Here is a 25,223-nt window from a genome sequence, read left to right on the forward strand (position 1 = left end):
AGTGTTTCATGTCTGTAATTTTAACTATTTAGGAAGTTGAGGCAGGAAGTTTCAAGTTTAAGACCAGCCTGGATAACACAACAAGACTCAATACAAATAGACAAATGCCCAGTTTTATCATTTGCCTATTATATGTTTGACAAATTGCCCTAATCCTTGGTTTTCTCATCTATAAAATGGGGATGATGCTGTTATTGGTATATGGAAAATTTAGGTGCATTGTTTTCAGCAGAGTGCCTAGAACACAACAAGTCTTCAATTAATGCTATATGCTATGTTAACTGTCAACTTGTCAAAGTCTAGGATGACCTAGGAGAGGGGTTCCTGGGCATGCCCTTGAGAGGTTATCTTGATTATGTTAACTGATGTGGGAAAACCCATCTTTATTGTAGGCAGGACTGTTCCCTGAACAGGGGATCCTGAACTGCATAAACAAAGAGGACTGAACAGCAACATGCATTCACTGCTCTCTGTTTCCTGAGTGGGGATGTAACGACAAGCTGTTTCAAGCTCCTGCTGTCTTGACTTCCACTATGATGAACTGTATGCTGAACTGTGAGCAGAACAAACGCCTTCCTCCTTAAACTGTGTTTGTGACAATAGTTTACCACAGCAACAAGAAAAGAAGCAAAGATGAGCTGGCTCTTATTTTCTTCCTGGATTTATTGAAAGCACCATGAAGGAAGCTTTTTGTACTTCTTAGTCTTTTTTTTGTTTGTTTGTTTTTTTTTTTGTTTTTTGTTTTTCGAGACAGGGTTTCTCTGTGTAGCTTTGCGCCTTTCCTGGGACTCACTTGGGTAGTCCAGGCTGGCCTCGAACTCACAGAGATCCACCTGGCTCTGCCTCCCAAGTGCTGGGATTAAAGGCGTGCGCCACCACCGCCCGGCTTCTAAGTCTTCTTATACCACGAATCCCAACAAGATTTACAAAGGGAAACAGAAGTGGCACCTTAAGAACAAAAGGTAACAGCCCACTTTTAACAAGTGAGCTGGGGTTAGGAAGATGTTTTTCTTGAAGGATCCATCAGGCAGTAGATAATGGTATAGAGTGAAAAATGTATGCCACAGGAAAGCCTGAATTACTGTCCTTTATGTTAAGGCCAGACTAAAGTGTGAAATTCATATGAATTCTGTCTTCAGGTTAATAACTCTATGAAATATCAGGAATTTGTAAGCAATTCAGATACAAAAGACAAAAAGAGGGTTAAATACGTTATACTCAGTATATGAAGAAAGTTCCTACAATTATGCACCAGAATGGAAAGATACACGTGTTCTGACAACTTCTGATAGTCATGATCAATGATAGAAAGTCTAAATGAATTGTAAATTTTCCAAGAGTTCTAAAACTCATGAAACGTAAGCTTGGCAGCAATAAATCGGATTTGAACCCTAAATATATCTAAACTGATACCAGGTCTACCAGGTCTAAGCTATCTGTTCTAATGTTTCTTCCAATGACCCAAGGAGGCAGCAGATGAAATGCCCAGTGGTCAACCAGGAACAAAAGCTGGTTCTGCAAGAACATTTGACAAGTGTATGTACTAAGCCAGAAGCACCACTGTCTGTACAAAGCATTGACAAACACCCAGAAAGCATGTCTACCCTGCTCTGTTAGCTACCTTCAATCTCTCTGTAACTCTTTTTGGGGAGAGAAGCAGCAGGTATCCTTGGCCCCTATTAGAAGGAACAGATAGACTGGGGAAAGTCAGGGAGAAGAAAATGAATTTCTTGTGGTTCTTTTAAAGTGAGCTCATAGGCATTTCCTTAGAGAGGCTCTCAAAACCTTGAGAATTCCTTTGTAGCACGGAGCTCCCAGATGACACCTGTTTTTTTGGCCAAGGAACCTACAGGCAATTTGTGGGCATAAAGAGGCAAGTGGAAGAAAAACAAAAACAAAAAAACAACAACAGTCTATTCTAAACTCAAGTAAGACAGGGCTTAAACATACCCTTTGACTAATAACTCATGCAGTCATGGAATGGAGAGACACAAAGAAACTATCTGATCTTTGTTGACAGACAGCTTTTGGCATAATTGGCTTCGAGGAGCTGAAGAACTATAACCCCACTAGATAAAAGCCTACCAATTTGATAAGAGTAAATAACTCAACCCCTGTATGGATGAAGTAATGAATGTTTGATTTATTATAGCACAAGTCTGCTTGGTAAAGGTAAGAGACTAGCTGGTTAGGAAATTTTGGTATGAAGAAGAAGAAAACTTCTTCTTCTTTTTTTTTTCTTTCCGAGACAGGGTTTCTCTGTGTAGCTTTGTGCCTTTCCTGGAACTCGCTTTGGATACCAGGCTGGCCTCGAACTCACAGAGATCTGCCTGCCTCTGCCTCCTAAGTACTGGGATTAAAGGCGTGGGTCACCAACACCAGGCAGAAAGAAACTTCTAACACTGGTATTTCTAATAGAATCCAGCTCTAATGCTTAGTCAGTGCATTCAGTTATTCCTATTAGGTTTCAATTTATCCCATTCTTAACAGTTGTAATGGATAAGTTTTAATAAAAACTACCTAGGAAATAAAATCCCTATATATTTTAAATATCCCCTATAAATACAATGTTACTAACAACTATAGTATGGTAACTAGCAAATTTGATCTAAGGAGAATTCATAATAATAAAGTTCTGCTGCTTTTCTAGTATAAAGTCAGTAAGCTCTTTCATACCTCACAGCTGAGGCAAAGTTGGCTTTCAAGTAAAGAGCAGCATTTTGTTCTACCAAGTATTTATTTGTAAATCAACTCTTTCCCAACACACAGAACCTTACCACAATTTCTTCAATTCTAAAAATCAGACAAAGAAAGTGCCTGCTAAGACAGAGTCTTAATAGCAGCACCTCCCCACACAGCAGCTGTAGATGTCCATCCCAGAATGGGGCTGTCAATAGTAAGGCATGGGAGAGGTTCTCCCCCTCACTACTAAACTACTTGTGACTAGTGGGTTCAGAGAAGAGGGGGTCACTGTCTTCAGTTGTGTACCCACTGGACACTCCACCAGGCTCCGATTAGTGCCAATCCAATGGTTTACACAGATGGCCATGATTAAACTAAATAGGCCACAAAACCAAGCCAAGAGTCAGGAATTTCAGAAAGGGACTGGCAAAGAAGAACAGAAAATTGTTAAGGAGGGAAAGGAGATTAAAAAAAAGGGGGTCAGGGAAAGAATAATCAGAAGTTATTATAAATGAAATTGTCAAAGAAGTAATTTAATTTAGGAAATCCCCATACAACACAACAACAATAGCAACAAGAAACCTCACACTATTTCCCCATAGTTCACAGACCTGAGTGAAGAGGAGTGTTTCTGAATTTCTACTGTCCAGACTCAGCACAAACCGGATGGACTGGAAAAGCTCCTGAATGCTAGACCGGAACTGTTCTTCTTCCATCCCACATGTTGCTCTTGAATACAGGATTCGTGACTGCACAATGAACTTGAAAAGGTACTCCAGGGCCTAGAAATGCAGGAGGAAAAGTAACAGAGAGATACTGAAGATAGCTAGGAACTCACATAACAAGAATGTAAGGGCAAAGAAACAGAAAAAAAAAAAATTCAGGTGACATGTGATTGATTCCAACTATGGATGGGCACTTTATTCTTAAAAATCTTTCCTCAAAGATCTAAACTGTCACTAAGCAGAAGCTGTCTGCTTACTGACAGAATGATCAAATGATTTTATAATCATTCTCTAGGTTATGGAATTAAGAAGTCATAATTATTCAAAGGGTCAAATTAAAGAACATTCAGAATTCAAAGAAAATTTTTTTCTTTGTATTTTTTTTTTAAGGGCAGAAAATTCAAAACCCCAAAGGCAAGGATATAGCTTAGCTACTTTTCTTTTTTTTTTAGGCAGGGTCTTGCTGTGTGGCCAAGGCTGACCTCAAACTCACCATTTCCCTGCATGTCCTGAAGTGTACTGGGATTAGAGGCATATGGTACCCCACCTGGTATAAGTACTTTTGAGTTTACTCTAAGAAGGAAAGTGCTTTTAAGGAGTCTCCTGAAACTTTACATTACAGGTGGGGTCTGGACTAGGGACTTTTGCCTCCTTATAGAAGGTCAAAGAAGTATGGAAAACTAGTTCTAGGTTGTATAGCAGCTTATGTACCTGACACATCCACTCTCCAGTTCCTTCGAGCCATGGCATCTGCCATTAACAGTATAGGAGCAACATACAAGACAATGTCCTCAAAAAATGGCTTAAGAGCAGAATGTAATTCTGATGGATACTTGCAATTTGGCTGACACTTATCAACAGAGTAATTCTCCTTTAAGAGAATAGATTCAAGCCCCAAGACTGTTTTCTAATTAAAGAAATGCTATATTATCTCAGATAATTGAAAGGCAAAAACACCAGATTAAAACAAGCAAAACCCATTTACTTGAAATACATAGAAAAAAACAATTCTTAGCCTCTTTTTAGCATCTGCCTGTTAGGTTTGCCTTAGAAAATTCAGTTCACAGGGTGATGGTTAGTTTAGGGAAATGTGTCTGGTAAGTTGTTCTCTGACTTCCACATGCACATTCCACATCCACAGACAGACAAACAAACAAATGTAACTTAGTTTTTTAAAGGGCAGGAAAGGAGATAGCCAGATAAGGACTTGTATTCTCCTTTGTTTACTGCTCTATGCCACAGACTAAGCCATTCCTGATGTCATGTCTTGCCTCCCATGATGAACAGCATTCCTCTGAACTGTTAGTTGTTTTTTTATTGGGTATTTGATCACAGGAATGAAAAAAGGTAATGAATACAGTGGCCTCATACAGTGTTAAAACCCTGTGCTTAGAAGCCTTTTAACATCTAGTGAATAGAGAATGTGAAAAGTCTATTACTTTATAAATCCAGATAGATATTTGCAAGTTATGTGCTACGATTGTTCTACTATGGTATTTTAGTGATTTTTTATGCCTGTGCAGCAGAAAATATAAAATACCAAGACCCAGTCTCATTTATTAGGTTATGCCAGTCACTCAAGTAGGTGCTGTGGATATTGCTCTATGTAAATAAAACACTGATGGCCAGTGACCAGGCAGGAAGTAGGTTGCCAGGCAGGAAGTAGGTGGGACAAGGAGAGAGGAGAATTCTGGGAAGCGGAAGGCTGAGGGGAGACACTGCAGCCACCGCCAGGACAAGCAACATGTAAAGATGCCAGTAAGCCACCAGCCACGTGGCAAGGTATAGATTTATAGAAATGGATTAATTTAAGCTATAAGAACAGTTAGCAAGAAGCCTGCCACGGCCATACAGTTTGTATGCAATATAAGTCTCTGTGTTTACTTGGTTGGGTCTGAGCGGCTGTGGGACTGGCAGGTGACAAAGATTTGTCCTGACTGTGGGCAAGGCAGAAAAACTCTAGCTACAAGTAGGAGTTATTCCCTCTACATGACATGGATATTCTCAGTCCCAGAGAAATATCTCAAAAATTTCACAGGCTTAGGCTAAAATGTGAGCCCGTTAAATGTCTTATTGTCAGATGCCTAACCTCAGGAGGCAAAGGATCAGTGATTATGTAGAATATGGGAAAAAGACAGAAATAGTTATTTTTTTAAATATGAAAGCCTAGGATATCTGTTATATCTAGTTATATACTACACACATCTTGAATTTTAAAAAGAAAATATTTTCTTCTCAGCATTGCCCAATTGTAGCTATTTGCTTTTCAGTCAGAAAATGACTACTACAAGAGATGCTCTAAATAGCAATGTTGTTCACATTGACCATACATGATGGCTTAGTTCTCTTACTAGGTTCTATGATATAAAATAGTGTGCAAAGGAGCACAGGATTGTGTCAAAGAAAGTCCTGTGCAACCTGGACCTAGGAGAGGAAAACAAGCCCACTTTAAATCTTCCATTACCACCCGATTTCCCCTTTCTCACTCCTGATAACTAGCTTGCTACCTTTGAGACCCCAAGACAGAGTGTGGTAGAAGGTAAAGGGTACATCTTAGGGTATCTGTTCAAGATTCAAGGGGTTACTCCCAACCCTATTTGGAGAAAATGAGGCATTAACTGAGGCTAAAGCAGCTACACCGTCCTTTTCTACTCAATAAATCTGAAAGGAGAGGAGACTGTGAAAGTTTTTACAACTTTTCTCTATTCTCTATGTTATGGGAGGAGAGGTGTGTGTGTGTGTGTGTGTGTGTGTGTGTGTGTGTGTGTGTGTGTGTAGCTGGAGAGGTGTGTGTGTGTGTGTGTGTGTGTGTGTGTGTGTGTGTGTGTGTGTGTAGCCTGTCCTGGAACTCACTCTGTAGTCCATGCTGGCCTTGAACTCACAGAGATCCACCTGGCTCTGCCTCCCGGGTGCTGGGATTAAAGGCATGTGCTACCACCACCTGGCTGGTCTGGTCTTAAGTATGCTTCTTAGCACTCAGAACAGACAGTAACCATTTAGTGAACATTTGCATGAAAGAGGAAAAAAAATCTTATAGCCTTAGCTATTTAAAGTATGTTCAGAAAGCCAAGGAAAAGTAAAAAGAGATCTGTGGCTTAATTCTACCCATGCTATCTGATACATTGTACTATGTAAGCAAGAAGAACAATACACAACACAGGGCCTATACTTAGTATAGATGATGTGATACTAAAAGAAGACAGAAAAAAGAACAACTTTGATACCATTCTCCTTTTAATTACTATGTAGAAAGTAGGGGAAACATAATTAAAAAGCAACTTTAAGGAAAGATAACTCAAGTACAAGATAAGTCAGGGACAGATACAAAAAGTATGAACTTGCTTTAAGGGTGTCTCTAGAAGATATGAAAGCTTGGGTCTGTGATTGGTATGTAAAATGAATAAAAAATTTCTTAATTAAAAAAAGATGGAAAAAAACACTTGAAAAAAAGAGAATTTAATTGCTCTCTATTGTCTAGAGGAGCTATGAGAAGTAAATAGACTGAAGTTAACTCACAGTGAGAGGAGCCTCTTATCATCTGGAGCTACCCAGCAATGAAAAAGCAAGCTGCATTGTCAGGGAACCTATTCAAGCCAACATGTTGACACCAGCCCACAGAAGACTCCACATTCTCCTTAAGGCCAAGGTTTTATGGTTATCTTCTTCAAACATCTTCATATGGTACATCTATCCACTTTTCTCTTTTTAATTAACAAAGTTCCAAAAAACAATATTTAGTATCTGTTATTTATTTGCAGTGCTATTTACTGGGCAATAGAGAACATGAAGTACAAAGAAACCCACTACAAGAGTTTTACTAGGGGAGGAAAAGAGGGACGTGCAATAGACCTACTGGAAACAAACAGTGCCAAAGAAAGAGTGGGGAACAGGTGGAATCTGCTTTTATAGGTCTCTTCCTCCCTCTCCCCCGACGCATGCGCATATGGGCTTATGTAGTTACACCATGAATACGCACAGATTACGCAATCATGCTGCATGTAGATTACCTAGGAGGTAAGGCCCTGTGGTGACTAAGCATTTTGCCTGACTGCTGGGACAGCGTATGCTACGAATTATAACAGTATTCACTAAAGAAGGGAATTGTATTCAATCTTAATTCTAATCAATGTTCCTACCAGTATTAGTTTAGAAATAGTATCAATACTTGATACTGTGGGAGGGCAAACTGATACTATGGTAAAAATAAGGTAGAAGAGGACAGCCAGGATCCATGTTCACTTCTTGCTTCAAGGTAAAATGATGAGGTGCAAAGCTCTCATGGAACACTACTGAGGGGAGGAAAGGAGATTGCATGGATCAAGGCATTCACCCCTGAAAGTAGGTCAGCATACTATAGTTGTCTTGAGCACCATACCAATGACATTACACACAAAAAAACTGAAGGAGTGGCCCCCTTCTTTATGGCAAGCTTGGGACATTACCCGCATGGCTTCCTGAATGTGGTCCTGCCGAATCAGTTCTGCTGAGCAGTCCATGTACCACTTCAAACAGCGGATGAGCTCCCTGGAAAGAGAACATTTATAGATATTCCATTTTAACCAAAAGGCAGTGAGTCTCAAATCTGTATTTAGTCAAATAGAAGAGCAAAGAACTGTCAAATAGGAAATAATATTCTGCTGATGAGCTAGAATGATGGATCTATCAGGTGAAGAATTTTCACATTGTCTGAGAAAGACAGACATTTTCTGTGCATAAGGAGCTACAGAATTTATATCAGCAGTCACAAGCACTCTTTCCCACTCTCATTTCCCCCCAAACTTAGACTGTATTATGTATTTTGATTTGTCTTAAGTTGCAGTATCTCCAGAACACACAACACTAACTAGTACACTGAATAAAAGTGTATAATTCTAAATGGCACTCCATTCCACACCTCATTTCCCAAGGACCAAGTCACCTAAGAGCAATGAGTTTACTGGGTCAGAAGTATTACAATTTAAAAGAGAAGAATCAGCAGGTTTGTGCAAAGGAACTGAAACAAACTACCCTTCAAAATAAGCTGTAGTAGGAAAGAGAATGCCACAACTACAGGGCCATGATCAAGCCGTAAAAAGGGAGAGCATTGGAAGAGACAAATGCCCTGTAGAATATGAGGAGGTCTCGAAGGAAAGAGCCTTCACATTTAAGGAGCAAACAGGGCTTCTGAGTCTTATAGGTTCCCAGAGTAAGTGGAGAAGCTTTATACTTCTTGGCCTAGCCTATGCTACTTCTGACATGGAAGTAGGTACTAGGTGAGACCATAGTTTAAAGATGTCTTGTCCTTAGCGGCAAAGGGAAGCTGGGCTTCCTCTAACAGTCACAGAAAGTGCCTGTTGGTTCTCCTTGTTTTTAGGGATAAGTTACAGAAGATATGTGGCCTGATTCCCCCTGGCATATCTAATATCTCTTAATCTCTCTCTCTCTCTTTTGGTTTTTTGAGACAAGATATTTTTGTGTATCCCTGACTGTCCTGGAACTCGCTCTATAGATCAGGCTGGCCTCAAACTCAGATATTGGCCTGCCTCTGCCTCCCGGGAGCGTTGGGATTAAAGGCATGCACCACTACTGGACACATCTAATCTCTTAAGGTACCATATTTTAAAGCGGCAGGCTGACAATCTAACAGGAAGGTATACACATTTACATGACAAGAGATTGACAGATGTAAAAGGTACAAGCTGTGGTGCCTACTAGTATGTAGTTTTGTGTTCTTAGGCACATTATTTAATCCCATTGTGCCTCATACTAGCCACTGGACATATGAAGGTAAAAAAAATATATCTCAAAGTTGCTGAAAACTAAGATGACATATAAACCACATAGTATCTACTCTTCAAAGTGCAATCAAAATCTAAGAATTCTTCAGTTTTGCCACTGTTAAGTTTTGTTTATGGCAGTAAAAATTATACTAATTTCATAAAAATGGCAACATCTTATTTATCCAATGGTCTTAGCTAAGCTAATTTGTTTCACATGATTTTTTTTTTTTTTTGGGAGACATGGTTTCTCCATGTAGTTTTGAAGCCTTTCCTGGATCTCACTCTGTAGACCAGGCTGGCCTTGAACTCACAGAGATCCACCTGGCTCTGCCTTCCGAGTGCTGGGATTAAAGGCGTGCGCCACCACCGCCCGGCTGTTTTTTGTTTTATTTGATCTTTATTTGAGGTACTATAATGTTGGCTTCTCATGTTTATCATGCAAACAAGACTGAATTTCAGTAGCTTTATCATCAGTTCTTAAAAGAAAAAGTAGAGTAACTATGTAATAAACTATATTTTAAACTCCCAACAGAAAGCCTGCAGCTCACATCGTATTTGTTGTGACTGACAGCTATTTTAAGATGAAGAAAAAGCAAAGGACACTTGTTTTTAACCACTTATTTATTTATATTAATTTATTTTTATGAGAAATTCTACCTAGAGCAATAAGGTAAGAAAAAGAATTTAAAGGCATCCAAATTTGAAGTGAAGAAGCAAAAGTACCTCTGTTTAGATCTCATGTATGTTCATTTCTTATTGTTCTACTATTTATCATGATTGTGAGTGTGTGTGTGGAGGGTCAATGAAGATCTCAGAAGAAAACTGTTAGAACTAGGGTGGATAGCTGGAAAGAGGCGTGAAGGGGAGAAGATAGTAGAACACATGGGAAATGTGAGCAAAGAGGAAGAACACTGGGTTGGTGTGATTGATATATTGTATACCCCAATAAACTCACTTGGGGGTCAGAGAACAGAACAGCCATTTTATTAAACATAGAGGTTAGGCAGTGGTAGCACATGCCTTTAATCCTAGCATTCTGGAGGCAGAAATCCATACAGATGTCTGTGAGTTCAAGGTCACACTGGAAACAGAGCCAGGCATGGTGGCACACACCTTTAATCCCAGGACTTGAGAACTCATGTCTTTCTTGGGAAAGACACATGCCTTTAATCCCAGGAAGTGGTGGCAGGAAGCAGAAAGGTGTATAAGGCATGAGGACCAGGAACTAGAGCCTTTTCAAGCTTTTAGGCTTATAGCAGCAGTTCAGATGAGATCCATTTGGATAAGGACTCAGAGGCTTATGGTTTGAAGAAAAAGGATTGGCTAAGGAGTTGGCAAGGTGAGGTTAGCTGTGGCTTGCTCTGCTTCTCTGATCTTCCAGCAGTCACCCCAATATCTGGCTTCAGGTTTGTTTTTATTAATAAGACCTATTAAGATTCGTGTTACAGACATGAGAGCAGGAGAACTGGCCCCACCCCTTGCTGCTTACTACACAGGGTGAGCTGGCTGGGGCAGTGCTGGAGAGCTCACTCTGGTATTGAGGATGAGGTAGAGCTTGGGGGCCAACCAACCCAGCAAACACCAGGGCTATAAGTTGGCACACCCCAGCATCCACCCTACCTGCCATCTGCTGGAGCACCTGAAGGGGCTGGTCCTGCAGACCCAAAGTTTCAGGATCTTCATGACACAAGGCAACAACAGGATATTCAAGAGGAGTCCCAGTGAGGACCTAGTATCAATGGTGTAACAAAAACCAGAGGCCTCAAACCAGACCAATGACTCAATGCAATAAACACTTGAAAGTAAAGATACACAGACTAAAGGGTAAACTGTGTGACTCACTGTGTCACACTACAGCTTCCACACAAGTCTTTTTCTTTTTTAAAAAAATCTCTTCTCTTTTATATTTCATTTTGTTTTATCCTGGAGATTGGGAGGAGGTTGCAAGAGTAGAGGGTGGATGGAAAGGGATAGGGAGATGAGTGGGATCAAGATGAATGATGTGAAATGCACAAAGAATCAATAAAGAGTTAAATTGGAAAAAAATTATATAGAAACCTATTACTCTATAAGTAACTTAAAAATATATTTTAAAAAATGAATTTGAGCCAGGCAGCAGTAGTGCACGTCTTTAATCCCAGCACTTGGGAGGCAGAGCCAGGTAAATCTCTGTGAGGTCCAGGCCAGCCTGGTCTACAGAGCGAGATCCAGGACAGGCTTCAAAGCTACACAGAGAAACCCTGTCTGGGGGGGGGGGATTTTGAATGGAAGTAACCTATACAAGTGGATGTCAATCCCAGAAGCCACAGGCAATCAAACAAATATCTCAGTGCCAGGTGTAACATACCTCCCTGTAAGAGTTGTTGGTCAGGAAGGTTACAGAGACTCCAAAACAACATAGGCTATGGCCACTGCTCTGTAGTTGGTAAGACCTTATTTCTGAAGACCCACATACCTTGGTTGCAGGACACAGAGAAATCAATCTGGAACTGAATAGGAAACTCCCTGGCTGTCATGCACAGTACCAAATAATACTATGCAGATGGTGGGGGTGGGGGGTGGGAAGGAACGACACCCCATCAACTGTTGTACACAGCAGTGGGCCAAACAAGATGTAGGCCCACCAGTGTAATAGTGTTTTGGGGTTAACCAACTACTCCCTAATTAGATTTGAGGCCTGCTCCACAATAAGGAATTCAATGGTTACTACGGTAAACCTGATTAAAATAAAACAAAAAACATGGGTGGAGGGAATATTATTATGGTTGTTTTGCTAAATGGACACGGTATCAAACTGCCTTCTAAGTAGTTATGTTTATACCCATACACAAGTGCTACTGTCAATCTTGACCATACAAGCTTCTTTTTGTAGTGAATGGCACTGAATGTGGAAACTCATGGTTACTCAAAGTATTGAGAATAAGTGACTGCTGAGTGCTCAGCCCTAAACAGGACATCTCTATCACCCTCTCTAAGGATCCAGGAACATAAAGGAAGAAGGGAAAAAGAATCTAAGAGCCAGATTACAGCAAGAAGGGCTGTAAAATGTTATCCTGGGCAGGCCATGACCATTGCAATAGTGAACTAACAGCACCTGCAGTTGCCAGCACTGGGCATGCACAAAACTGGGGCTGCCAACAGTCAGTCAAAGATAGGGAAGGGGCTCATGGGGCTCTAGCCCTCCTGGGAAATTAATAGCTATTGATGGATGCTGGGGGAAAGGAAGCCATTGGGTGCTTCAAATGAAGCCTTAGTCCTCTGGAAGAGCAGCCAGTGCTCTTAACCAATGAGTCACTGCTGTGGGATGTCTTTCTGTATGCTGTGAATATATGTTGTTCCCATTGGTTAATAAATAAGCTGCTTTTGTCTATGGCAAGGCAGCCTAGAGGCAGGTGGGAAATTCAAGGACAGAGACAGAAAGAGAAAGGTGGAGTGTAGAGAGACACCCGCCAGCTGCTGAAAGAGCAGCAAGATGCCAGCAGACCAGTCAAGCCATGGAACACCTGGCAAAACATAGATTAATAGAAATGGGTTAAGTTTAGAAATGGGTTAAGTTCTAAGAGCTAGCTAGAAAGAAGCCTGCCATAGGCCATGCAATTGGTAATTAATATTAAGCTTCTGAATGATTATTTTATAAGTGGCTGAGAGACTGCAGGGCTGGATGGGACCAGAGAAAACTTCCGACTACATTTGGCACAAACTGTTGGGCATTGATCCACATAGACCTAAGAAAGCTTAAAGACTCTGAAGGTACAGAAACGGAGCCATACTAGGCTTCCTAGTCTCACAGTCTCATGCCAGCAGCAGAGCAGACTCATCTCCTGACAGCTGCCTGTGAGATGGAGCTGGCCACCAGCTGCCATGAGCTAAGCAGCATGGCAGATTCTCCAAGTAGCACAGTGCACTGCATGGTGGATTTAGCTTTTGCTAGTACAAAAAAAAGTTTCTGGGCTACATGATGGAGACATGGACCCACTACTTCCCAGAGTCAGCAGAGGATGGATCCCAGAGCTGGAGGTGAATTACTTCTACCATGTTGGGAAGCTGAGTGGGGCAGAGTCAGCAGCCAAGGCTTTGGTCCTAGCCACAGAGTTTAGCAGTTTAAAATCTCTCCTTGTCAGAGAAGAATTATAGATTCACAATGAGAAAGATTCAGAATGGAATAAAACTCTAAATGGTTCACAATTTACGTAGGCTTGGAAGAGAGAGGAAAAGGAGTATAGTTATATAAGAAATAGTTTTAAAAAATAAAAATAAAGTCTTTAAAGAAACAGTAAAAGTAATATAAAAAATAAGCCACGTAAAGATGGAAATGACACAGAGAGTCTGGATTATATTGTCTATGGGATTTTTAACTGCAGAAAGACATTTGATTGTAAAGACTGCTGAGTTAAACATATATATATATTAAAGGTATCTTGACTTCAAAATTTGCGTCTAAGGATACGTTGCTTTGGAGAAGAGGTTCTGCTTTTGTTTCCACAGAAGATGAGAACCTATGGATTGTGTCCAAGCTAATATGGTTTGATCAAGGAAGACACTCTGAGAGGTCTCCAGATGTTCCAACATCCAGAACAGCTTCAAGGCAACTGGTTCAGACAACACAGCCTCACAGACTACTCCATTCAGGACTTGACCATAATTCTTAATTTTCTCAGGATCCCGATAAGATTGCCAGTGCCCACAACCAGCAGGAAGTAGTATGAGAAGCTACACCCAAATTCCCAAAATATTGTTTGTAAGTGTTTATTTCTATTCAAAGGGGTTGATTATAAATGCAATCTCTTTCTATAAAAGAAAAGGGAATAGTATAGATATGATAGGGTAAAAGGTAGATTATTGAATCTACTTTTTTTGTTTGGTTTTGTTTTGGTTTTTCAAGACAAGGTTTCTCTGTGTAGTTTTATTGCCTGTCCTGGATCTTGCTCTGTAAACTAGGCTGGCCTCAAACTCACAGAGATCCACCTGGCTCTGCCTCCCGAGTGCTGAGATTAAAGGTGTGTGCCACCACCGCCAAGCTATTGAAACTACTTTTGAAGAGCAACAACTTGTTTAAATGTTTTACATTGCTATGGATTTTAGTTTATTGATACAAATCTAAAGTTAATTTTATATTGTTATAATGTATATATATTTCTACTCTTGTTTAAAGTATTATATTTGTGCAGCTCATTTGAGATTGTAATGTATAATTAAGAAATACAGATTAATAATTAGTCATCTATGATAATCAAACTTATAGTCATATTAGTTAAGTTTTCTAGGTATACATAGATATATTTCAATTAGTTAGGTAGGTAATCTTCAAATACTTCAAAGACCTAAAGAATATGGCATTTAAAATATTTTGAAAACTTAAGACTTTCTGGACAGTGAGACACATCTGCTGATGGCAGCATTGATTTATTCCAAAGAAGATGATGGGCATCAAAGAAACTCCATATGGAGTTTGCTTTCCTTATGGCAAAAAGTAGCCATTTGGGCAAGAAACTGTTCTTGCCTGGATTGCTTGACAAAATGTTGTATCAACTGGACATACAGGACCACTAAATTCTGCCAAAACAAGGTGAGATGGTCCTTCAGGTTCCTGCTTTGCAGAGGAGACTGCCAGACATTCTGCAGGACACAGGGAGAAGCAACTGAGAAACTCTAGGCCTATAGGTTAAAGATGGATGCCCCAACATTGCATAGGAACTTAGGGTGACTGTCCAGGCAGCCTGCTGTCTCTGTCATTTTAGATTTTTGGAAGTTGCTTACAATGCTCTTCCTGTTTACTTAGCTAATATTATATCCTTCTGAGGTCTTTGATGTAGTTGAAAACTAAATAGTTATAATTATAACTTTCCTTGGTTATGATAAAAGATAAATTAGATATGAAACCTTAGACTCACAAATATAGGATGGAGAGAATATTTTCTTTAATTTTGCCAAATACAAATAGACTAGCTATTATAACTGTAATTACTGCTTGATAACTGTTCTATTATATATAATTTTACTATGTTGAAAAAGTTAAAACCTTCCTTTTTGATTATACAGAAAAGGGGAAATGCTGTGGGATGTATTTCTATATGCTGTTAATATGTGTTGGTCTGATTGGTTGATTTAAAAAAAAAAGCTGCATTGGCCTATGGCAAGGCAGCTTAGAGGCAGATGGGAAATCTAAGCAGATATACGGAGAGAAGAAAGGAGAGGGGGGAGAGATGCCAGCTGCCGCCAAAGGAACAACAAGATGCCAGCAGACTGGTAAAGCCACGGAACACGTGGTAAAATTTAGATTAATAGAAATGGGTTAAGTTCTAAGAGCTAGCTAGCAAGAAGACTGCCATAGGCCATGCTATTGGTAATTAATATTAAGCCTCTGAATGATTATTTTATAAGCAGCTGAGGAACCGCGGGGCTGGGTGGGACCAGAGAAAACTGACTACAAGTCATTTCTCCAGCTTTCTATTGTTCATTCTTAAAAAGAAAATGCTGATATATGCTACAACATGGACGAACTTGGATGACATAGTAAGTGAACAAGCTACTCACAGAAGGACAAATACTTTGACTCGTATAGGAGGGACTAAAGTGCAGTCAAACTCAAAGACAAAAAGTATAATGTTTTTCAGAAGCTGGGGAGACTGACAAGTATAATTGTTGAATGTTAGAGTTTTGGCTCATGGGATAAAAAGAGCTTTGGAGATGGATGGAATTCTAGTGATGGCTCTATAACAATATGAGTAAATTATTTAATTATATGGAATCATAAACTTGAAAATGGTTATGACAGTAAATTTTACATTACATCTTTTAACCACAATTACAAAAGTAAAGTTTAAAAAGTCAGCTAAATGAATGCCAGCTACAACTAAACTTCTTAAATTTCTGATTTTCTCTTCAAATACAAGTTTGTAATGATACCAAATACAACTTACTTATATGCCAGGGCTCCAGCAAAGTGCTTTTGGATATATGTGTCCATTACAGGTCGGAAGTGGAAATATTTTATGTCTCGAAGCAAGTTGATGATGAAAACCTGAGAAGATAGAAAGAAGGCCACCATGGTTTATTTAATTAGAGGCCTCAGAAAAGTCCCTAGGAGGGAAAAGACTCTTGTTCTTCAAAGACAAAACTGTTAGTATTCCCTCTGGGAACTAAACATAAGATTTCCATTGTCTGTATTTATGTCTTGTTTTTTTTCTTCCATTGACTTTCCAGTCCACATCTACACTTTATCAGTTTGTGCCTATATTACCTGGAGCCTCTTCATTCACAACAATGATGAGTGGTACAATATGAATCAAGGACAGATAATAAATACCTGTGTAAGTGGCATAAACACTCAGGAGTCCTCCAAAACTTGGAAAAGGGGGTAATTTAAGCCTGTGGAAGTCTATGCTCTTCTAAAAAGGGTCTCATGACCAGGAAGTAAGTAAGAAAAAAAAAAGCTAGAGGACCATTCTAGCTTTAGCTTCAATTCTCTATCCTTTAGATTGGAATACCAATTCATCTTGCATATACAACTCCCCTGTGGTACTTCATATATTAAACAAAGTGTGCCAAACACTGATATCGCTCTCAGCTGAGATCAAACTTGGGTCCTTTGTAAGACTAATATGTGCTTTCAACTGCTGAGCCTCTTTTCTAGCCCTCAAATCCAATTATTCAAGCTTGATCTTGGAGGAATATGATGGGTAGGTTGGCTGGTTAGTCTTGCTTGAGTGACAATCATAAGACCCTTTTCTATTGAAAACAGATCTTCTCTTAACTCAGTCTAGTAAGTTTTTTAGATTGTTTTGAAACATTTGATGGTAATAATTAATAAGGAGTGCATGCCTGGCACTGCCTGGATGACCAGAAACCGGAGGCTGGATAGCGAAGTGCCTCAGGTAGAACCAAACATGACTGGCAAAATAAATACATAAATCAATGAAATGATTCCTAATGATGCTCTGCTATATTCATAGATCAGGGTCTAGTCCAGTCAACATCAGAGCAGCTGCCTCTGGCAGCTGATGGAAGTAGATGTAGAAACAGCCAAACATGAGGTGGAGAGAGCACCCAAGTCAGAGGTCTCTAACATGTCCTTCCCCTCAGTGCTAAGGGAACACCAAAGCAGAGGGGGAGGAGGAAATGTGGGAGCTAGAGGGATTGAGGACACTGGGAGAGCACACCTGCAGAATCAACTAAGCAGGGCTCATGGGACTCACAGAGAATAAAGTGACAGTCATGGAGCCTGCATGGGTCTGTACTAGGTCCTCTATGTTATGGTTATTGGTCTGGTGTTTTGGGGGGATTCCTGACACCAGGAGTGGGGGTGTCTCTGACTCTTTTGCCTGATCTTGGGACTCTTTTCCTATTGGGTTGCCTTGCCCAGTCTTGATGAGAGGATTTGTGCTTGGTCTTCTTGTTTCTTATTGTGCCATATTTGGTAGATATTCCTGGGAGGCCTGCTCTTTTCTGGGATTAAAGGATCTGGGGGAGGGTGGAGTGGATCTGGGAGATATTAGAGGTAGGGGGACCTGGGAGGAGTGGAGGGAGAAGAAGCTGCAGTTAGGATGTATTGTATTGGAGAAGAATAAAAATTTTAAAAAAAAATCAAAATTCAGGAAATGACTTACCAGAGACTGAAAAACCAAAAGGCCGTATTTCTCTGTATTATCATCCAAAATCACAAAGAGTGTATCCAATATGTCCTGCAGAAACTGAAACAACACAAGAAACAAAGGGTTCCCATCTTAGGACTGTGGATACAAGGTCAAATTTTCATATAACAATGATTTTTAGCTCCCAGTAAACAACAAAAATCTCTAAGAATCTTTTTTTTTTTTTTTTTTTTTTTTGGTTTTTCGAGACAGGGTTTCTCTGTGTAGCTTTACGCCTTTCCTGGATTTTGCTCTGTAGACCAGGCTGGCCTCAAACTCACACAGATCCGCCTGCCTCTGCCTCCCGAGTGCTGGGATTAAAGGCGTGTGCCACCACTGCCCGGCCATCCAAGAATCTTAAAAGCAAAACAATAAACATCTAGTACCTGCCACTACCTAGATAAGAGATAACTAGGTAGACTCTTGGGGTTATATATAGCTTAAGGATCGTGCAGAAGATCTATCTAAAGTGGCTCTTCCCATTGGGCAAATGCTAAACTTCTAAGGAAAGAGTAATTACCAAAATATCTCAGGAGAAAGGAAAATGCAGCCAATGAGGGCTCTCAACGTGGATTAAAAACCTGGCGGTGTTATTTGTTGCTAGTGTTTGTTTTGTTAAGTATATGCCTTTTTTTCCTGCAAAACTAAGGAAGATAATAGTAAATAACAATGGGTGCTTGGAGTCTTGAAAACTAAAATCTATTATCTTGTCAATCAAAGCATGTAAATGATACATTTATAATGTATTTCAAAACAATATGAGGTAACAATATGGGTTCTTCCTCCACTCTCTTCAGCAGAGACTGGTCTACTGTGTAGTATTTCCTGCTAGGCTTGTGCTTCCAGAAGTGCCAGGTATAATCTCAAGTTAAAACCAACTGGGCAAAATGCTGCCCAGAGAATTCCTAAAAATACAACTGGAAAAGACAGTGTTTCATTAGATGGGAAATATCACAAAGATACATAGAGAAAATATCCACGCTAGATGATAAGTAAGAATTCTCTAGTATGGACCCCAGGTAAGAAGTAGGACCAAAAGGAACAGCCACACGTTAATGGACAGTACTCAGAGTGTTTATAATCAAGAGCTCAGGCTTGTGTGTCAAAGGGCTATAAAGTAAGGAAAATGAGAAAGACCTAAAGAAAGAAGAAAACAAAGCCATTCAGACAGCACAACCACTAGGATTGGCTCTGAGCAAATACTTTTTACCACTATACTTTAATATTTTTTCCTGTGGGAAAGTAAGAGAAATCATTAAATAGAGTTTAAAATTTAAATGTAATTCCTGAGGGGTAATAAACATTTTCTTGAAGAAAAATAAAGTAGTTAACAAAGAAACTGGAAAAAATAAAAACAAAACAAACAAAAAACCTCCCCAAACTACTCCCATTCATCTACTATGTATTTGGAGAAATGGTCTTAGAGGCTTACTGGCAGAATTCATAGGGAAGGTCTTCTGCCCATATTCTTCTTCAGACAGTGTGCTTAGCCTGAAGGAGAGACATACCTTAACAATTTCTTCTCCACTGACATGCCGCAACCGCCCTAGGATGTCCATAATTCGGTCTGGGAAGGCTTTCCATTTCAGCAGAGCGAGGAGATCCACTAGAAAGCAAACCCGGAAGACAGCGAACCTTAGAAAGTTAAGCAAGGCTCAGACTCTTTCAAAGACAAATGGAATCTAGGGTAATAGAACTACTTGTGACTGTAACATTCTTTTAAATGCTAAAAAAAGATAAAGATATATCTGTGCACTGTGGATGTGAACCCTAGGAACTACAAGAGCCATGGACAACTTTGTGGGCTATATTGTTGAGCAATTTCTTCAATTTCAAATGGAAAAAAAAAGGTCTCTACTTTGTCACAAAGAAGCAGTATTGATCTCAACACACACAAGCAATGTGGAACCAACTCCTGAATACAAAGGAGAGAACAACCTTGCAGGCACCATTACCTACCATTCTGTGTGAGTTTGGTAGAAGAAAGCTGTGTAGAAATGAAGAAAGACTCTTTGGTGCTACGCTGGAAGATGAGGCTGGAGGGAATATTAGGGCAGCCATTGTAGTCTTCTTTGCAGCAGGGCAGGCCCAGGTACAGGGCATGGTTGTTAAATGTGCTATTCTCATCACACTATAGGTAAACATAGAGAACAGAGGATATTTCCTAAGCCACTCAATATGCAAAAAACTAGGTCCCAGGGAACTTCTGAGTTAATACTTATAACTATCTTTCTAAGGTTGGACCTTGGGTTGCAGATTCTCTGATAGGTGTGCTTTCTGTTTGTGAATTTCCTAGAACATGATAGGATCTGTGGCCTCTACGTGATATGGAAACAACCTTGGTTAGCAGCTCTGCTGTGGCAACTGGCAACACCATGATCTGAAATAGCAGGACTTGGGACATATTAGTTAGGATGATAATGGCATAGAAGAGTTGGTAATGGATTTCTCTCTACTGAAGTGAGAGGTGGAAAACAAAGGGCCTGCTGGAATTAGTTGTGGGAGAAGGGCCACTTAGAAATGCACTTAGAAAATTAAAGCCTGACCACAGTTCTCCTACTGTCACATACCAGTGTACTCCCTAGAATCCTATGGCCTGACCAATGAAAACCACTCAAGTGAGAATTGTACTTGAGAATGGTCATAGTGGGGTAAGGAATGGAGATGAAAGAAATCCAGGTCCGTACCTTATACACATAAAGCTCATGAATATCATCTGAGAGTGTGGTGCCATCATCACGCATCAGGGGAGAGAATGCAAAGCCAAAGAGTTTCTTTTCCCCTTTGTCCTTTGCTGCAAGCAGAGCCAATTATTAGAAATCCCCCTGTATTTGTCACCCACAGGCTTTTGAACTTACTTCATTAACTAGGTAGCAACCTGACTGCAGGATGATGAGAAATATGCTGGTCTGAATTCCATTTAATATCCTAAGGTATGCAAGGCTACCATGACCACTGGAGGAACTAACTTTCTGGTCTTGATAAAACAGGGAAGGGGGTCTTTAAAAGTAGTTCAGTAAGTACAAAAGAAAACATTCCAAATAATATTGGGCATTTCAGATACTAAGTAAAGCCAATGTCAGATCCCAAGAATTTTTTAAAATTATTTTCATGTGTGTGTGTATGTGTGTGTGTACACGTGCATATGTACACCACATGTGTACATGAGGCCAGAAGAGGGCATCAGATCCCCTGGGGCAGAAGTTACAGATGGTTTTGAGTCATCTGATATCAGTGCTGGGAAGTGAACTTAGGTCCTCTGGAAGAGCAGCCAGTACTCTTAATGGCTGAGCCATCTCTCCAGCCCCAAATTCCATGGTTTTGAACCACTGCTTTAACAGTCCAAGATACAGCTCTGATGACATGCTATTTCTGTGTATTTCTAGTTCCTAATAACAAGAATCTTCACAATTTTACTTCAAGAGTAGAGTTATATTTTTATCCTCAAGGGAATATGAAGAGAAGTCTCACTCACTGGAACAATGTCTGAACTCAAAGCGTAGATGGGAACCCCGGAATCTGTCAATGGGAATAGGTAATTTGATAATTTCTCCCCAACGAGGACTATTACTGTGGTAGAGAACAAAGGAATGATAGGAACTCCTATTTGGTTCTCCAGAACCCAAGCTGATACAGTCCTGGAAAAGAGAAGCAAAATAAGATGTTATTTTCATGGAAGAAGAACCTCAGATTCTGTCATTAGAATGCTTTATTTTATGTGAAGATCTTAATTTTGCACCTGACCAGATAATAATGTATTTGACTTAAATTCATTATTTTTGGAAGTAATTATACAGACAGTGTAATTATTCCAGGAATGCCCAATCTCAGGTCCATGGACCACATGCATCCTAGGATGGCTATGAGTGTTGCCCAAAACATTTATAGATGACAACACGCCCAAATGTCAAAAGACTGGGCATTCCTGGCAGTAGTCATAATGCTTTTATCTTCCTTTGGTCAGAAGCAACTACACAAACTGTGACAAGCTGAAAGAAGCTAGTTGGTGCACCTGCATCACCGAGGTAAGTTTTTCATTCTGAAAAGGGAATAAGAAGTCCCATAAGAGAAGTCAATTATATACAACATTTTATCAGACCAAGAAGAAATTCTAAATTATAGGATAAAGACTGTTTTCTAATTTTCCTTAATGCTATGTTGAACTATTTTAGGTTACCTTTATTAACTTTTCATAAATAAGATATATCAGATTTAATCTGGCTCCAGCTTTGAAACATTATTACAAAGACCCAGACTTAGCGTTGTTCTGCCCCTCACCCTGGAAGATGGAATTTTGGGCAACAAAATTAAGGACCGCTTCCTTTCCACACACATATGAGTGGCCGACAGCTCCACCTCTCTGGTGCTTTCCTGTGTAAGCAATGAACATGACTCTCCAGGGGCCTTGAGTTGAGTTTGTTGAGTGAACATTTTACAGTGACATGAACCGCGGCTGTACCCTGTTTAGCATTCTTCTCTATTTCTGTTTGCTCTGGGAGACTACTTTAACTAACTTTGCCTTTTTTTCTCTGTACAGTTGAGCTAAGAATTCCTGTTCTGACTTCCTCATGGGCTTTCAGTCAGTACACCAAAGTGAGGCTTGTAAAAGGCTGATCTGCCAAGTGCACTGGAAATGGAGCCTAACTGTTGTTCACCAGGGTCTTTACCATGACAGGACTGAGGAAAAAAGCAGACAAGCTTTAAAAAAAAAATCAGCTCTCTAGGTCTCCATTTTCAATGAAGAATGGCAAAGAATCCTTGTACTACATTGCTGGAAATAATTTCATAGGCTGGACCTGTTCTTCTGTGTTCCAAAACCTGGTGCCAGCAAGAGGGTGTCTAAATCCTATCCTATCTCAAAGAGCAAAAAGATGAAGGGACCTAGTAATCACACACACACACACACACACACACACACACACACACACACACACACGCACATGCACACGCACATGCACACGCACACACACAAAACAAACAAACAAATAAAAAAACAGGTAGCTCTGTGCTTGGTGGAATGGAAAACAGGTAACATGCAGGGCAGAACTAAAGGAATAGGTCTAAACTGGAGTAAGAGGCATGCAGGTCAGACACTAGGAAGAATTAATGCAAGGGCTATATGACATTAGGAATCCTTTTCAAATCGCACTGTAGAGTTTCCTGGATGAAAAAAGAAGAAAAACAAAAACAGTGCATATGGGGTCATTTGAATTGGATCCTACCTAAAGGGAATGCGCTTCTGGACAAAGACAGTTCATGGAAACACATTAGCTTTCATTCTAAATTATAACAAGCCTTACCTTCAAGATTTCTCCATCTGCATAAAGCACATACATGGTCACTTCAATATTCTTCTGTACACTCTTTCCCCCTCTTTCAAAATCCCCCTTCTCTAGGGTTAGGTACAAATCATTGCGGATATCACCTGTTGAGAGGGGAAAATGCAATGTGTTTGTGACCATAGACACCACAATGCCCTGTTTGCATGGAAGATCAGGCTAGCATTTGGATCCTCGGGGCATCCCAAGCTTGGTTAATAACAATGGACTTTCTGCCAACACCAGTGCAGCAGCATCAGAAGGTTAGTTACGTATTCTCTAAGTGTGTTCTAAAGGTGTTCACTATAGCTTACTTAGAGAATCTTATCTTGGGTTATTGGTGTTCAGACTGCTCAGTCTCTCTCTCCTCCAAAATGGCTACAGTATAGGCCTCTCAAAGGAGGAAGACTTTAGAAATTATTTTAATCATGCTGTCTTACTACTAGTCTCCTCTCTTTCCCCTAAGAGATTTTTCTTTTCTTTCATAGCTTTCTTTTCACAACTCTCAAAACTGTGGAGTCTGAATAAAGGACACTACTCTTTCTGGAGGCTTATCAAAATATGTTTATTACCTAAAGTCACAATTAGAAAAACAACATTGGCTTTGTTTAGCAAGTAAGCTTCCTGGTTTGGTCAGATATATGCAGCAATGCTGTCTTTCTTGTACCAACCGTCTCTCCTCTCTTACTCTGAAAGTGTCTTAGGCATCAACTCTGAAGAGGTCTGGCCTATATGCAATGTTTTCTTTTGAGATCTTCGTGACTCTTCTTTTCATTCTTCAGGTCACCACTATCCTAATCTAGGAGTGTAACCTAATAATCACAATCATATGGATACACAAAGTTTTTAAAATGACCTGGTCAAGTAGAAAAAGCAGTCCACTGCAGATATTTTTTTCAGGAGCCTGGAGAACTTTCTCTAATATTGAAAGCCATATTGTTTCCTTAGGCTCTCATGAAGAGAAAAAGAAAATGTGTTCTAAAGATCATACATGAATATTGCATATGTGGGCAGGTTTGAAGGTGTCCATTTCTGTGGTCTTCTCAAACTTTTCTCTTTGGTTGAGTAATCTCCGCTTTAAAGTTGGGTAAATTTAGAACCTTAATCTGGTTCCTTCGTTTTGGTCTTCCTCGAATACATTAATAGTACTGATATGTACAGGTGTGGTGGGGGAAGACCAACAGAAAAAGAAAACAAATTCACCGGTTTGTCACTGTCTGATAAGAGGCCGAAAAACATTAGTCCTGAATGTATTGAAAGCCCCTAAAGTCTAAAATTCAAACTTAAGCGGGAAATTTACTATTTTTTTTTTTTTCCTGGAGCTGAGGACGGAACCTAGGGCCTTGTGCTTGCTAGGCAAGCGCTCTACCACTGAGCTAAATCCCCAACCCGGAAATTTACTATTGACTGTTGTCATTATAATAGGATGAATCAGAACTGATGATTTGTGGTACCTTTAACAACTGAAACTGCTTCTTCTAATAAAAGCATTTTAGTTGCACATTAGCTTTCCTGTGAAATTTAAGTGATTATTCAGTTTCTACAGTGATTTTTAGCATTAAATGAATAAATGAACTAAGATAATTTTAATGCCTATTTATTTTATATGTATGGTATTCTGTCTGCATACCACATATGTACCAGCCAGAAGAGGGTGTCAAAGCCCCTGGAACTGGAGCTTCAGATGGTTGTGAACCATCATGTGAGTGCTGGGAATTTAAACTGGATCCTATGTAAGAACAGTAAGTGCTCTTAACCCCCGAGCTGTCTCTCCAGCCCAATTTTAATGTCTAATCTAAAGACTAGGCACTTGATTTACCCTGGTTTTCAGTTTCTGGGAGTCATTTTAGAGATAGTCCATCTGGATTTTAAAAGTGAGTATCTGCTGGTTACTTGAGATATTAGTCTAACACATACAAACTTTTCATTTCTATGGCTTTATGTGTAGGTCAACAATAAACATACCATTGAAATGTTTCCAAATTTTTCTTAGCAGTAACAATACAGAATATTAACACAAAACTGGGTCTTTATCTTGCAGACTGTTAATGACAAAATTTGATCTGTGTTGCTTTATTAATGAACTCATAGTTTCTGAGCAGGCTATTT

The 25,223-nt window shown here is 39.8% G+C and overlaps 1 protein-coding gene across 6 annotated transcripts in view; it reads right to left on the reverse strand.

The window, feature by feature from the left end:
* The window catches only part of Dock3 (dedicator of cytokinesis 3), a 351,820-nt gene that overhangs the window by 95,548 nt on the left and 231,049 nt on the right, over positions 1–25,223 (reverse strand). For all 6 annotated transcript variants that reach the window (XM_028895352.2, XM_028895351.2, XM_028895350.2 and 3 more), the window contains 9 exons: positions 23,097–23,221; positions 21,272–21,434; positions 20,484–20,590; positions 19,756–19,927; positions 19,305–19,402; positions 17,773–17,856; positions 16,087–16,187; positions 7,850–7,931; positions 3,294–3,464 (listed from right to left, as the gene is read on the reverse strand). In XM_028895352.2, coding sequence (XP_028751185.1) covers positions 3,294–3,464; positions 7,850–7,931; positions 16,087–16,187; positions 17,773–17,856; positions 19,305–19,402; positions 19,756–19,927; positions 20,484–20,590; positions 21,272–21,434; positions 23,097–23,221 — 1,103 coding nt within the window. The remainder of the gene's footprint in view (positions 1–3,293; positions 3,465–7,849; positions 7,932–16,086; positions 16,188–17,772; positions 17,857–19,304; positions 19,403–19,755; positions 19,928–20,483; positions 20,591–21,271; positions 21,435–23,096; positions 23,222–25,223) is intronic.

Source organism: Peromyscus leucopus, chromosome 7, assembly GCF_004664715.2.
Source record: "Peromyscus leucopus breed LL Stock chromosome 7, UCI_PerLeu_2.1, whole genome shotgun sequence".
In the NCBI taxonomy this organism is placed as follows: Eukaryota; Metazoa; Chordata; class Mammalia; order Rodentia; family Cricetidae; genus Peromyscus; species Peromyscus leucopus.